Source organism: Camellia sinensis, chromosome 2 (genome assembly GCF_055761805.1).
Source record: "Camellia sinensis isolate YWXY chromosome 2, ASM5576180v1, whole genome shotgun sequence".
Lineage (NCBI taxonomy): Eukaryota > Viridiplantae > Streptophyta > Magnoliopsida > Ericales > Theaceae > Camellia > Camellia sinensis.
The window spans coordinates 208,121,209-208,138,198 of NC_138962.1; the positions used below are offsets into that span (position 1 = coordinate 208,121,209).

Consider the following 16,990-nt stretch of genomic DNA (forward strand, 5'->3'; position numbering starts at 1 on the left):
ATCAGAAGCAGATGGTGACAGGCCTCCCTATGATCACTCCTCCATCCAAAGTTTGTGAAGAGTGTGTTGTTGGCAAGCAACATCATAATCATTTTCCAAAAGGGAAGGTAAGGAGAGCTACGAAAACGCCGAAGCTAGTCCATTCCGATATTTGTGGACCCATAAATCCAACGTGCAATGGTAATAAGAGGTATTTTATTACATTTATTGATGATTATAGTCGGGAAAACATGGGTATATTTTTTGCAGAAAAAATCTAAAGCTTTTTCAGCATTTAAAAGTTACAAGGCCTTGGTTGAGAAAGAAGTTGGGAGAGTTATTCAAACTCTTCGAACCAATTGTGGTGGAGAATACAACTCATGAGAATTTGCAAATCTTTGTGAGGAACATGGAATCAAAAGGCAACTGATTGCAGCCTATACACCACGGCAAAATGGTGTGTCCAATAGGAAAAATCGTACAATCTTAAACATGGTGTGAAGCATCTTAGCAAGGAGAAACGTTCCAAGGAGTTTTTGGCCTGAAGCAGTCAATTTGGGCCTTCACTTATTCAATAGAAGTCCCACACTAGCTGTGCGAAACATGACACCCGAAGAAGCATGGGTTGGGTTCAAACCATTCATTGATCATTTCAAAATTTTCGGATGTATAGCATATCCTTATATTCCCGATGAAAAAAGGAAGAAGCTCGATGACAAAGGAGAAAATTGTATTTTTCTTGGTGTTAGTGAACATTCAAAGGCCTACAAGTTGTATAATACCATCACCAAGAAGATTGTTATCAGCCGGATGTGGTTTTTGATGAAAAAAAAGATGTGGGATTGGACTGGAAAAGGCAAGGAATTGAAGCAAATTCCAGTTGATTTTGATGATGTAGAGAATAGGACTGAAACGCACCTTTGATGAACACCAGTTCTTCAGCGACTACACCAACAAATGAGCAGCCGCCTCCAACAAATGAGCAGCCACTGAGAAACAATGTCCAAGGAAAAAACCAGCTTGGATGATTGACTTTGTAAGTGGAGATGAACTTTCTGATGATAATCTTACTGCTCACTTTGCATTGTTTACAGATTTTAATCCTTGTCACATTTGAGGAAGCAGTTAAGGACACTAAATGGCAAAAGGCAATGAATGTTAAGATCAAATCTATAGAGAAAAATAATACATGGGAGCTGACTGGCTTGCCAAAAGGACAGAAAACTATTGGTGTGAAATGGATTTTTGAAAACCAAGTTGAATGAGAAGGGTGAGATAGACAAGCACAAAGCTCGTCTGGTGACAAATGGATACAAGCAAGAGTATGGTGTTGATTACAATGAGGTGTTTGCTCCAGTTACAAGGCTAGACACAATTCGATTGGTAATCTCTTTAGCTGCTCAAAACTCTTGGCCTATTTTTCAATTTGATGTAAAGTCTGCATTTTTACATGGTAAATTGGAAGAACAAGTATATGTAGATCAACCTCTAGGCTACGTGCAACAAGGCAATGAAGAGAAGGTGTATAGATTAAATAAGGCACTCTATGGGTTGAAGCAAGCACCACGAGCTTGGTACAACTGCATAGATGCTTACTTTGTCAAGCAAGTCTTCCAAAAATGCCCATATGAACATACATTGTATGTTAAGGTTGATGATGAAGGTAAAATGCTCATTGTGTGTTTATATATTGATGATCTGATTCACACAGGAAGTGGTGTTGATATGTATGATAATTTTAAAAGGTCTATGATGAATGAGTTTGATAAGACTGATTTAGGACTGATGCACTACTTTCTTGGCATAAAAGTCATACAATAGCAGTTGGTAATTTTGTTTCTCAAAAGAAATGTCCAGGAAGTTTTGGAGAGGTTTCAAATGCTGAAACGCAATCCAGTTGGAACACCGACTGAAATAGGACTAAAGCTGACTGGAGATACTGATGGAGAAAGAATTGACAACACATTTTTCAAGAAAATTGTTGAAAGTTTCATTTATCTAGCTTCAACAAGGCCTGCCATCATGTACACTGTCAGCTTAATTAGTCGCTATATGGAGAATCCCACTGAGATGCATCTCAAGGCAGCAAAAAGAATATTTCGATACTTAAAGGGCACATCTGATTTTGGAATTCTTTACAAAAGGGGTGAAAAACAAAGTTTCTTTGGTTTTACTGACAGTGATTATGTAGGTGGTATTGATGATCGAAAAAGCAATTCTAGTAATGTGTTCTTGATGAGCTCAGGTGCTGTTTCATGTTCATCAAAGAAGCAGCAGATTGTGACACTTTCGACAATTGAAGCAGAGTTTGTAGCTGCTGCTTCGTGTCCTTGTCAAGCTATCTGGCTGAGAAGAATGCTTGAAGTCCTTGGTCATTAGCAGCAAGGCATAATGTTTCTACCATTGAGCTTTCCAGAAATCCAGTTATGCATGGGAGAAGCAAGCATATAGATGTTCGTTATCATTTCTTGCGTGATCTTTGCCAAGATGGTGTGATTGAGTCAGAGTTTGGCAAGAGTGGAGATCAAGCAGCTTATATCTTAACCAAACCTCTCAAACAACCAGTGTTCAAGAAGCTCAGAAGCATACTTGGAGTGTGTTCATTAGCAGAAGTTGGTTGCATTGTTGCTGATACACAAAAAAAAAAATAAATAAAAAAAAAAAAATAAATAAATAAATAAATAAAAAATTGAGTTGCTAAAATGATGTTTGAATTCTAAACTGTTTTTTGCAAAAATAAGTTTAAGGGAGGGTGTTAAGATTTAATTTTAAGTTTTTATTTTAATAAATACTATTATCTATAGCTAGGAGATTGGTATTCCCTAGTCTATAGGAAAATCCCTAGTTTGTGGGAGTCATGGTTGGTGTGTATAACTAATTCATGAAATAAAGGGTTTAGTTCCACAAAATCTGCTAAGTGACATTGTAGTTGCTTGCAGATGTAGCTTTGCTACTCTTGTTTAAGATGTATTCTTTCATTCAATTTAATTCAATAAAATTAGCTTGAAGCTTTCAGCCATATTGTTATTGTTTTAAGACACTTAAGCAATTATTCATAGAATCAGTTTTCTCCAAACAAAACAACTCAACATATAAATAATTTTATGTAATATATACATATATATATATATATATTGGGTCTCGGGTTTATTTTGTTTAAGCAAGCACTAAATGAAGAGCTGAATCAATCCTATTAGATCTACCCAAAACTAAATCAAAGGATTGAAAAACCCGAACCTACCCAACCCCATAAAGTCGGGTTTGCCTGGTTCTCAATTTTTTGAGTCTTCGTGCTGCGTTAGTTTTCACTGTGTGGGCGGTGCATTAGGAAAAATTCTGGGGAACTATATGCAGGTGGGAGAGCAGAAAAAAAATTACCAATACATGGAGGGGTGCAAGTCTCCACAACTTTTCATTTACACCCCATGTGTTTGTAATTTTTTTTCCCTTCTCCTACCTGAATGTGGTTGGCCCAAAAATTATTAGGTGGCCTCAGACTATCATGTGACATTATTTATATGATGCTCCCAACAAATGAGAAAATACAAAACAACTATGGTGGGTCATCCCTTGTCACTACTTAACAAAGGTGGATCAGCATTATTCCGCCCATAAAGTTTTTTGTTACATCATTGATTGAAACAATGTCACCTGATACTTTGACATTGCTAAATAATTATCAAGTACATAATTGCTCATGAATATACATACATACATATATATATATATGATGCCCAAAACATTAAATGTAGTCAATTTTTCAATATTGATTTATATGCAGAATTTGAAGCAGAACATATTTCAAACCCATTAGACTAATCAACAAAATGCTAATGGCAAAAATTATTCAATGAAAAGTTTAACTAATAAATGAAATTAATCAAGAATTTTGATAAATTGACAAACTTCACAGATGGTTCTATTTCAAGAGTTCAATTTCATAGGTTGAGAAGCAATTTTAGAAGATAAAAGAAACAAAGAATATTTGAGAAACAAAGTTAAAATTCACAGATTTGTTACAGAGTGGAACCATCCTTCCGGAATGGACTCCAAATTCTTACACCCATGTACCATTAATCGAATGAGATTCCTGAGATTATTATCATTAGGAAGGGCATCTGGCAAATATTTGAGCCTATCACAATACCAAATCCCAAAATACTCAAGAGATGGGCAGTTAATTTTCATCCCCTACTCTACTAGCAGTGCCTCCAACTTTTTACAGCCCCAAAACTCAACCTTTTTGGGTGTGGGTGGTAGCTGCCCACCTCTGCACAATATCATGCATGTAAGGGATGGACAATCATGAACCTCTAACACTTCAAGGTTGTTATCATTAATCTGCGTTATCCACCCGAATATGGATTGCAAAGCCTTACAATCACGTATCACGAGTTTTTTTAGCATAGACGGAAAGCCTACATCTGGAAAAGAGCCGAGACTTGAACACTGATAGACATGCAACTCTCGAAGAAAATTGAAGGTATGCAGCCGCCATGGCAATTTCTCCAGCTTTTCCCAATTATCTATTTTTATATGATCAAGCCTCACTATGCAAGAGAGTCCCTCTTGTTGTTGTTGATGTTGCCTTTCGTTTTCTTCATCCTCATCTTCTTCAAGCAATGAAACAAGCTGGAGGCAGCCATTAATTTCCAAACTTCGGAATGCAGGGTGGTTGTGTTGCAATCTCGCGTCATTCTTCCACAATGTCTTGAGTTCTTCACAACTAGTAATGTTCAATTCTTCAAGTTTCATCAGCCCATGAGTAAACCATTTCGGCAAGAGCTCGAGTTTCTTAACTATCCCAATACTCAGGGAAGTAACTGAACTCACATTTGCCAACATCACTTCATCTTCAACCATGTTCCTCATCTCAAGGACCACTAGAAGGCTTGTAAGAGAAACGTCATTCATAACTATAGAGGTGAGTGATGGGAAGAAAATGGTGGAAGCTTCAACTAATAACTGCAGGCACTCCATAATCTCTAGATTTTTCAAACAAGGTAGACTACAAGGCAACATTCCGAGAAGTTTGGGACAATTTTTGATGGAAAGCTTACAAACATGATTGAATGGTAGAACTTCCTTATGATCTCCAAAAGAATACCATTCCTCCCATTCAGGCATGTTCTTAAAGCTTAGAGTCTCTAGTAATGGAAAAGGTTGTACCACACTGCCCATAGAACTCACAACTAACATGCTTTAATGCACTCATTCCTTCAACACAAAGGTCTTTAAGCAAGGGTAATTGTCCAAGTGGGGGTAAGGAAACACATTTTTTACAATTTTGTGAACTTATGCACAACATATTGGAGAACAAAGGATCTCCTATCCAGGTTGGAAATCCTGTACCAAGATAGCATTTGATGTGGAGCTCTTCTAAGTTCTTGTGAGGTCGTAGTATGTTGAGTCAATTCTCCTATTTTGTGATTCATCTGAGCCCGCACTCCATTCCATTGATAACACTTTCAAGCCTTCCTTATTAATTAAATTTGCCTTTCTTGCATCTAGACAATCCACTACGTTCTGTAACCCAGATAGGGAAAGCTCCCCTTGAAGATAAATTAAGTTCCCTAGCTCTCTTATCCGAAACCCATTGTTTTTAGTAACAATAAAATTGGATAGTGTTACAAGACTAGCTAACTTACCTATCCCCAATATCAAGATGACGTAGGTCAATTAGGTTTTCCATATCTATAGGCAACTTTTTCAAATTTCGACATCCTCTTAACATCAATGTTTGTAGATTGTACAGAGACCCTAATGATTTGGGTAATTCTTCAATAAGGGTGTAGGAAAGGTTAAGGTACCGTAGATGTTTCAGATATCCAATTGAATTTGGAAGTTCAATTATACAACATCTACTCATATTGAGCACCCTTAAGCATTTTAGCTTTGGCAATAGATTAAGGGCAACATTGTTTGCCACATGATATCGCAAATAACCTGGTATTAAAAATGGTAAGAAGGTCCTCAAATGCATGGCTTTGTAGAAGATCTCAAATTTTTGCATACCTGGCCAACACTCCTGCATGTAAGATGAATGTCGAGCTTTCATTAGATTTATGCGCTGCTCCTGATCTTTCAATTTATCCTTCAGTCTAAAACAAGTACCTCTTGCAACTACTTGAGCCAAATCATTGATGAGGTCATGCATCACGAATTTAGAACTTTTACCAGTACTTGATGATTGGAAAAACGACCTTGACAACAATTCCTGAAAGTTTTCACCTCCTGTATCTTCCATTTGCTTCTCTTTTTGTTGCTGAATGAAACCCTCTGCCATCCACAACAAGACTAGCTCCTCCTCCTCAAATTCATAGTCGTTGGGTATTATTGCGCAGTAAGCAAACAGTGCTTCAAATGCGGGGGGAAATGATGGTAGCTTAATCTCAAAACAGGAAGGATGTCACTTTCTTCATGTGGTAAATCCCATATTTTACTACGCAATACATCTACCCATTCCTCATCTCATTCTTTGCACCGTAAAAGGCCACCGAGTGTCATAACAGCCGGAGGCAAATCTTTACATTTCTCCACAATTTTCTTACCAATTGATACCAAATTTGGATTTGCATCAATACTTCTACTCTCAAAGGCATGTTGTGCAAACAACAACCAATAATCATCATTTGATAGGACCTCAATGTCATGAAGTTCAACAGCATCCATCATTCTTGCAACATCTCTATTATGTGTTGTCACCGCAAATTTACTCCCTTGGGCTCCATCACTGAAAGGGCTCTTCAAAACATTCCAATCGGTGCATATTTTGTTCCAGACATCATCTAAAACAATTAAGAATTTATTTCCTACCAAAGCCTGCTTTAGTTGAACTTGAACTTGATCTAAGCCATGAAAACTACATGTTTGCAAAGTCACTGACTCGAGAATTAATTTTGTTATTCTCATAATGTTGAACTCATCTGACACACAAACCCAAGCTTTCAAATTGAAATACTTCTCCACGGTTTCATTGTTGTATACCATCTGAGCCAGGGTGGTCTTGCCAATCCCACCCATACCTACAATGGGAATTATGCCAACGTTGTTATGACTTGATTCATCCGACCCTATAAGCAACTCAATCATCTTTCTCTGATCCTTTTCTCTTCCATAAATGCGACGTTCAGATAATGAAGATGTAGACTCTGGTCTTTGCCAAATCTTAGCTGATGTGGTTCCAGCAATCTTAACCAAATTAAGTTGCGAACATTGTTCTAAACTATTGCGTAATCTAGTAGTGATCTCCTTAATCTTGGACCTCATTTTGAAATTAAACATAATGTCTCTTGGCTTGAATTTAGGGATGGGGTTCCATACCTTGTTGGAACTAGCTTGGGGCAGCTTTGCCTTGAGCTTCCGTCGCAAAGCTTCAGTGGCGAACTCATCCACGACATCATCTAAATCATATGCCAAATCACGGAGATCGTCGAGCCACAGGTTTGTCATTTGCTTCCCCTCCGTGTCAATCAGAACAGCTTCAATTTGTGACAGCATATTGATCCATTTTGTCAGTTGGGTATCAATACCTTCAAAGTTGTCTAATTTTGATGAGGCTATAGAGTTCATCTTCTCAAACAACAATTTGATGAAGGCAGAGAGAAAGATCTCTGCTATAGGCATTGTTTCCGATTACAGAAGAAAAAAAAAAAGAAACAAATTAGAAGGAAAGCAAAGAGAGGTTGTTGAGTTTTCTTCAGTGAAAAAAAGCTTTAGTAGTCTCAAAAATGGCTTTATTTTTGTGAGAAGAAGAAGCCAATAAAGGCGTCTCGTTTCATTGGCCCCATGTCCCTCCCTTGCTTGCACCTTCTCTGCAAAAGCAAGTTCAAAAAAATAGAACCCAATTAAAGTATTCGAATCCTATATGATTTTAAATCAATTCGTATCACTATCATGGTGGTAGTTGATAGAGATTTGTTCTAGCCTTTTTTTAAAAAAAAATCGGAACCAAAAAAAGATAATTAAAAAGAGAGAGAGAGAGAAAGAATATGCATATATATTTGTCAAGAGAAGAATATACCTTCCCTGCAAAAGACAAGACAACATATAAAAATTTAAAATAATAGAACAAAGCAACTATAATGAATCGTAAGCAAATATTATTCAAAACATAATTAAAGACGTTTTCAATTATAATTAAAATAATAAACATAATAATTTATAATCATAATCAATATTATTTAAAGTATAATCAAAAAATTATTTTGTTATAATCAAAATAACAACTATAATTTGTTATAATCAAGATATAATTAACACCACAATAGATTATAATCAAAAACAAAATCACCAAAAAATTATAATTGAAACATATGATATGCCTTTTTTTTTTGGTCATTTATTATAGAATTTCTCATATATATATATATATATATATATATATATATATAAATAACACCTATGTTGGTGTTGACAAAAGTGTCTCACAATCTAATTTCCCAAAATGCCCCCACAAGAATTTCATAATTTCATATTATTTAACCCTTTCAATTAATCAAAAAAAATTATAATTGTAAATTTCAAAGGCCAATAGTGGAGTTACCCACTCCACTACTTCTTTTCTTCCCTCTCTCTCACAATTTTGTTCATATAATTTAAAAACTAAATAGAGAAAAATCATTCTTCTCATATTATAATTTTTTTAACATCTGGATGACACAATACACCCAGCATTGGAAACGACATACCAAGGTCAACATACCTTTCAATCTGGTAACGAAATGCATAACGTAATCACCATTAATTGAAATCATATTTGCTTCAGAGAAGAAATTGGAGAATTGATAGGGGCTGTACTGTACTGGTGAACAAAATCCCAATTGATTTTGTGATTTCTTCGACTATCATACACCAGTTGCAATCGCCAGACTAAGCTCATTCATTGTCTACCATGGAACCGCTATCTACGAGGAAAAAGAAATTGGGGGGGAGGAGAGAGAAGCACCGAAATCAGGGAAGAGAGGAAGATGAGGAGTCGGTGGGGGTTTTCTCTCTTTAATCCGTTGGGTCTGAAAATGAAGTTTAGAATTGGGGATGGTTATCATGTGGAAAGGTTGGTGTGTGTTAGTGAGTTGCATAATGAGAGTGCTGTGTGAAAAATAAAATTTAAAAAAAAAAAAAAAACCCTCTGTTCCAATGATGTAATTCCCCCCAAAATGTAAAGATCATGTTCTGTTAACTCTGTTAATTAAAAATAATTTTCAATTAATACACATTAATATGTATTTAAGAGAGAAAAATTAAACACGTATCTAACTTTTGACATAATACATAAAATAATTGACTGATAACTTGAATCATAATCTCGAGATCATTAGGTTATAGTTTTAACTAAAAATAAAAAATTGACAGGGGAGGTTTGTGTTATTTCAAGAAACTGTGCAAAAGATGATAGAATTTATGGGTATGTTTGGTTTGGTTTTGAGAGATTAATTTTTAAAAATTGTTTTGGAGAGAGAGTTTAGAAATTTTTTTGATTTGTTTGGTTGTGTATTTTGAAAGTAGTTTTGGAGTTTGGGAGTTTGGAATGATTTGACATTTTGTTGTAATTGAGTAGATATGTGTGAGAGAAAAAGTGATTGAGAAGGAGAGAGGAGAGAGAAAAATTGATTGATTGATGTGTAAGAGAGAGAAAGTAGTTTTGAAAATTATTTTTAAAAAATTACAAACCAAACAAGTTTTTTAAAAAAAATTTCTCAAAATTACTCTACAAAGCCAAACCAAACATACCGTATATGTTTGTTTGTTTTTTATTTTTTAAATGAGAATTGGAACCAAAAAACGAAACAGAAATAGAAAAACAGAAATTCCTTATCCACACAAAAAAAAAAAAAAGTGTAGCCCGATCTAGCCCAAACGCAGTTGGAGCATACACCTCATACACCTCACACCACATCATCTAACCCACTCATCATCAAGTTTCAATTATTTGACTCCTATGAAATTAAAAAATTATAAAAAAACTTAGAAAATATTAAGAAAATTTATATGAGTATAAAATCTTAAAAGTAATAATTATATGCATTTGATTATAGTGCTTAAAGCTGAAATAAAAAATAGTTTAGATTATATTTCTAAATTAAAAAGTGAGTTAAATAAATTAAAATTTTCTTTTGACTATTGCTTGTGGACAATTCGTAATAAATTATAACTAAAGAATTACTAGTATTATAGATAAAATAACCATAGAAAAGGCAAGTGTAGATTACCAACGAAAGTTTTTGCAAGAATTAATATTAAACTAAAATCTACAAATCCACAATTGAAATGGGTTTCAGAGCCTAATTTCTCGACCTTACTAATAACATTTACATGAGTATTAAATATATTGAAGAAGTATAATCTGATAACTTAAATAATAATATTTTTTTACAAATAATAATATAATAAAACAATACCTTAATTAGGCTATTAAAAGAAATTTCAAAAAACTTAAAAATAATCAATTAGAAATAATAAATGAACTTAAACGTTTAACACAAAATCTAGAAAAAATAAATAGTTATTTTTGAAGAAAAACAAAAAGAATTAGATTTATATTCTTACCCATATAAAAGAAATAATTCAGAAAAATCATTTGAATTAGTTTCACCTGAAAACCAAACAAATGATGGAGTTAAGTAAATATAATCTAAAACAGTTTGAAGAGATGTTTGAAAAAGAAAGTGACAGCAAAATAAAATATAAAATAATATTAGAAATAGCTGAACAATTAGATAAAGTAGATGAAGAAATCAATAATAATAGAATAGAATTGGAAAAAGTTATATATAAACAACTAGGATTGTGAGACCCCAAATTTCATAATTACCTTTGAATCCCTAATGTTAGAAGTTATTTCAATAAAACCCCTGAATTTATCATTCTCTCGCAAATTTAACCCTAGAACTCCAACACATCGTGGGCGTATTTGATGAACTCTAATCATCCCCAATAACTTAGAAATCAATTTTTTAATACTTCTATATTAATTTTTGGATCCCCTAATTATAGATTAATCGCTTAAAAATCTTGTCATTTTCACTTAGTTTTTCATCTTTCTTTGTAATTTAATTTGACGGGACCCAAATTAAATATTTTATTTATTTTCTAATAATTATATATTAATAATAAATTTTAGTTTTTCAAAATTTTAGATTTGGTCCCTATCTTTTTATATTATTGTATTTTCAATCTTTTATTGTATTATTTTAATATCCATTGTACTAAATACCTATTATCATACTATTTTATACAAAATATCTTCTATAAATAATAATAAATGTTGTATCACAAGAATAGGGTGGCCGGCCATAGCGTTGATGCAACAAATGTCATTTTTCAAAGAAAAGAAAAGAAAGAAAAGAATAAAAAAATGGGTAAAGCCTCAAATCTAGGGATGTTGTCTTCCTCAAGTCTCCAAATATAAGGATTAAGCCAACTAGATCTTTAATTAATTGAGTTTAAGCCCCTAATCCACTCCCATTCTATTTAATTCCAACTAAATTGTCAAAAATTTAATTCAAACCCAACTAAGGCCTTTTTGGTCTTTTTAACCACCAATCCTCTATGACTTCTCAATACACTCTCCCTCGTATGCACACATTTCAACCAGCCATAGTAGGCAAGAGAGAAAAGAGAATGACTTAGAAAGAAAAAATAAAGAGAGAAGAAGAAAGAAAAAGAAAGAAATATTAGGAATGGACCCTTCCTAACTAAGATCGGTGAGATATGAAATAACAAGCAAAGAAGAAAAAACGAATCATATACAAGAACATAAAGATTTACGTGGTTCACCTTAGAATAGGACTACGTCCACGGCTATTGTGGTTTTCACTATGATCAGAAAAATACAACTCTCTTAACCTAAAGAGGTGCCCCCTCATCTATTTATTAGTATAGAATTAGGGTTACACGGAAACAACATGGGAATTATGAAAGTACCCAAATCTCTAGTGTTTACTCCCATCATGTTCCTATTTGACCCTGTAAACCCACTTGTTGTGCAAAGCCTTCTTACCCACTAGTAATTCAATCAACTCCCATGTTTGATTTGCTATGAGTGAATCCATTTCATCCTACATAGCTGACTCCCACTTAATTAAATCATTTTAATCATCAACCTGCAAAACCTCATCATAACTTTCGGGTTCACCCCCATTAGACAACAACAAATAATGTAAAGATGAAGACAAACGCTGTGTAGGTTTAGACTCTCTTTCTAACCATCTCAACTTAGGAGTAGGAGTATATGACTCAGTTTGTGGAATAAGATTTTCAGGATTATTCTGAATCCTATTATTCTAATCACTTTCACTAATCTCCTCTAACTCAACATGCTCATAACAAGTAACAGATTCAAATTCAGACACAGACTAATCCCTATCTTTATACATTACTTTCTCATTAAATATGACATCTCTACTTTTGATTATTTTTCGATTTTTGTCATCCCAAAACCAATAACCAAATTGATCAATGCTATACCCAATAAAAATACATTTAACAGATTTCGAATCAAGTTTACTTCTATCAGCAGAATCTATATGCACATATGAAACACAGCCAAATACCTTCAAAAAAGAAAGATTTACCTCTTTACCGCTCCAAGCTTCTTCCGCTAACTCTCCATCCAATGGAACAAATGGACCACGGTTAATCAGTCATGCTGTCGTGTTAACTGCATCTGCCCAAAATATCTTTTGGTAATCCAGCATGTATCCTCATACTTCTAGCATGTTCATTTAGAGTTTTATTTATGCGTTCTGCAATGCCATTCTGCTGAGGTGTCTTTCGAACAGTCTTCTCCATTCTAATTCCACTTTCTGCACAAAATTTCTTGAACTCATTGTCATATTCCTCTCAATTATCTGATCTTAAGCACTTAATTTTAATATCTGTTTCAGTCTCCACCAAGGCTTTCCACTTCTTAAAAGTAGTATAAACTACAGATTTATGTTTCAGAAAATAAACCCATACCTTTCTCGTTGTGTCATTGATAAAGGTAACATAGTATGATGATCCTTCAAGAGATGAAACTGGTGCAGGTTCCCACACATCTGTGTGAACCAACTCCAACTTTTTTGACTTCGATTTCCTGCCATCCTTTGAAAAATTGACCCTCTTTTGTTTGTCGAAGATACAAGCCTCACAACAGTCAATGTCCACCTATTTCAAATTTGACAGTTTCTCCTTAGATGCAAGTACCTTTATCCCTTTTTAACTCATATGCCCAAGCCTTTGGTGCCATAGATTTGAGTCCTCTTTCTCACCAGCAACTGCTACTGCATTCATATTGTTCTTAGTCATGTAAAAGGTCCTTCTTTTTTACCACGAGCAACAACCATGGCTCCTTTGGTGATTTTCCACAAACCATCCATGAAGGTTACAACATGACCTTCATCATCAAGTTATCCAACAGAAATCAAGTTTCTTTTCAAACCAAGCACATGTTTGGCATTTTGTATCTTCCAAACAGATCTGTTTGGCAACCTGATTGTTGTATCCCCTTTACCCATAATCTTCAAAGGTTCATCATTAGCTAGATAAACCTTCTCAAAATCACCACCAATGTAATTGTCCATGATTTCCCTTTGTGAAGTAGAATGGAATGATACCCCAAAATCTAAAATCTAAGATTTAAGAGGGCTGTCAATACTCAAGATCAAAGCATCATAAATCTCCTTTGTTGCAGCATTAGCAGACTTCTGATTTTGGTCACTTTTGTTCTTATTCAATGTTGGGCAATCTCCTTTTAGATGTCCCTTCTTTCCACAGTTCTAGCAACTTCGTTCCTCTCCAATTCTTGACTTGCTTCTGTGTTTGGATTTTAATCTATTGCAATTCGGGATTTTTTCCTCCTAATCTTCCTCTGGCTTCTGTATTCAAGGCAGAACCTAATGTTTTTCCTAATTCCCTCCTACAAAATTCTTCATTCGGAATGAAATCTCGAATATCATTGTAATTCAACTTTTCTTTTCCTAAAGATTTACTCACTGCCGTTACAGTACCATTCTAACTTTCTGGCAAACTAAATAGAAGAATCAAGACCCTAACCTCATTATCAAATTCGATAGAAACAGAACTCAATTGTGTTACCACAATATTGAATTCATTCAGATGCTCAGCCACCAAAGCACCTTCTGTCATCCTCAGATTAAATAATCTACACATTAAATAAATTTTATCTAAGGCAAAGAGTTTTTCGTACATGTTTGAGAGTGCCACCATGAGACCCACTGTAGTCTTCTCCTTCACTAAGTTAAACGCAACATTACGAGACAAAGTTAGTCAAATAACACCTAGCGCTTGGTGATCAAGAAGAGTCCACTCATCATCCTTCATCTTTTTTGGTTTCATCCCTGAAAAAGGCTTATACAGTTTTTTCTGATACAGATAGTCTTCAATTTGCATCTTTCAAAATCTAAAATCTATGCCATTGAATTTATTGATTATAACACTTTCGCCTGTAGCCATCGCTCTCACTTGAACCAATGCTCTGATACCAGTTGTTAGGAATTGACCCTTCCTTACCAAGATCGGTGAGATACAAAATAAAAAAACAAAGAAGAAAAAATGAATTACACAAATCACACACACAAGAATACAAAGATTTACGTGGTTCACCCCAAAATAGGGCTATGTCCACGGCTGCTGTGATTTTCACTATGATCAAAAAAATACAACCCTCTTAACCTAAAAGAGGTGCCTCCTCATCTATTTATAAGTATAGAATTAGGGTTACACGGAAGAACCATGGGAATTACGAAAGTACATAAAAAATTTCGACCGTGGGGGCAAACCCCCTTCCCTCTCACCCCCCTCCCCCCGGGGACCCCCTTCCCCTTGGGGGGGCCCTCAAACCCCCCATTGGACCCAGTGTTTGAGTGAATAGTAGGGTTTAGTGAATAGTACTTATCAGGGTCCACCGATCCAACAAGAAAGAAGGTTTTTCAATTCAAGTAAGACACACACCCCTCTTCTCTTCTCTAATCATTTTGCTTCTTCTTACTCTACCTCCTAGTATATTTTTTGTGTGTATGTAATGTTGGTATGCATGGTTAGGGGTGTATGTTCAAGTGTTAGCATGAAAAAATAATTCTATCTTGCACTTTCTTCTCAATTAATGCACTGCTGTAACTTTCTCATTTTTGAAAAAATATCAAACTTATTAATTTTCCAAATCTGATTATATGGGATGATATTTGAGGCGTGCAGAGCATGTCAAAATTTTGGTAGCCCTTAATTATGTGTTTTTATAGCCTAAACAAATTTTTGTAAAAATCTAGTCCTGTGTTCCAGAAAAATAGTCTACTTCTTGTATTTTTATAAAATTTCAGAAAAATCATCTCATATTTATTAATACCTAAAAATTTATCATTTTGAGTTTTCTTTCTAGCAAAATTTATTTGAGAAAAATTTATTCAGTAGATTGAGAGAAAATCTAGTTTTCCTAAAATGTGTCAAATCTGGATAGAACTTGGTAAACGACTTGTAGATTAATTTCTAGTTATGTTATGCAAATTTTACCAATTGAAAATGAAAGTAGACTTATTATTATATATTTTGGTTCGATTTCAGCCCTTAATTTGACCTATAAATGTGTTTTCCATATTCTTTTTTATGTACCAACTGTTCTGAAAATTTCTGGAAAATAAAACTTTAAAAGAAAAATTACTCATAAATTCCACTTTGGTAATTTTTTACTAGTTAGTCCTGAGCGTTTTTTATTAAACCATGTAGTCCTATTTATTTTTGGTGTAATATATTTTTTTGATTTATTGTATATGAGGTTTACCTTTTTGTCCATATTATGATTTGGTTTTGATGTTTCTCTGGTGAGTGGGTTTAAGGATATAATGTAACATTACTCTTTATTAGGAGGGAATTTCGTGGATGTCATGGACTCATATGGAAGTGTAGAATGTTTCCCAAGTGGTGTTCGAGGCGATAACGTTGTTTTGTGGTCTGATGTTCGTTTCTGGGTGTGGTGTTTTCGTGTTGCAGTTTGATCATTGGAGGTTTTATGCGATTGACATTCTTATTTCAGGTTCGTTTGATTTCAGTGTTGTGTATTGTGTTTACAATCGATTTTCTAATGGTGTTTGGTTGTGTTTCTTGGACTCTTGTGTGTTATGATGTTTGCTATGGTTTTAGGTTGTCTTGGATGCTTTATTAATTTTGTTTCTCGCATTAATAAATCTACGGTTTGTATAGGGGTTCCGGAATTGTATTTGGTGTTATTTGCGAGGGATTTGTTATTTGTAAAGTGTCTTACAGTATTGAATTACGGATGTTATGTATACACGGTGTGTCGATGGCGACTGTTTTCACGGAATTTTGCATATTGATGTTTACAGCGTTGGGGGTAGGGAGTGTATTTACGTATGCTGTTGGAAGCAATTTTAATTTTCGTAGATTTTGCATTTAGTGGGTGGGGTTGTGTTATTGTAACCTAGCTTAACCATGAACAGTTCGGGTTTGTATTTGGTGTTCTTTTGTGTAGGAATTGGTGTTTTGTAATATGTGCTTCGGTATTGATTTGTGGGTCGTATGTATGGGCGATGTGCCAACCGCGACTGTTTTGCCACAGTTTCTCCTTATTGATGTTTATGTTGATGGAGTAGGAGTTTGTTAGCATATGATGGTGTAGTTTTTAACATATAACAATACAATTTCTTGCATCGAATACATTGGGAGACTTAGTAGATGTTTTTTTGGTTGCTAGATGAAATTTAATGCACACTACAAGAATTTACATAATTGCCGACCACTTTTACCGACTAAAAAACTTTTGGTCGTAGAAAAATGACATTTGGCGACCAAATATTAATTAGTCGCGAATGATCATTATTTTTGGCGACCAAATATTATTGGTCGCAGAAGGTTATGTTTTGGCGACCACAAAATGAGTTGGTCGCAAAAAGTGGTATGCTTTTGCCGACCAACTACAAATTTAGTCGCGGAAGGTCACATATTTTTTGGGGACCAAAAATTTGGTCGCCAAAAACTTATTTTCAGCAACCAAAAA

The 16,990-nt window shown here is 34.5% G+C and overlaps 2 protein-coding genes across 2 annotated transcripts; both read right to left on the reverse strand.

Moving 5' to 3' along the window:
• Positions 1-4,170: 4,170 nt before the first annotated feature.
• On the reverse strand, positions 4,171-6,265 carry LOC114257773 (uncharacterized). The gene is made up of 2 exons (XM_082913381.1): positions 5,628-6,265; positions 4,171-5,152 (listed from the first exon to the last, which is right to left on the reverse strand). The coding sequence occupies exons 1-2, from the start codon at positions 6,263-6,265 to the stop codon at positions 4,171-4,173; spliced, it is 1,620 nt and encodes a 539-aa protein (XP_082769507.1).
• A 185-nt stretch (positions 6,266-6,450) lies between these two features.
• LOC114299694 (putative disease resistance RPP13-like protein 1) lies at positions 6,451-7,605 on the reverse strand. The gene has a single exon (XM_028244491.2). It carries the CDS (start codon positions 7,603-7,605, stop codon positions 6,451-6,453), a length of 1,155 nt encoding a protein of 384 aa, XP_028100292.2.
• Between the last annotated feature and the right edge of the window lie 9,385 nt (positions 7,606-16,990).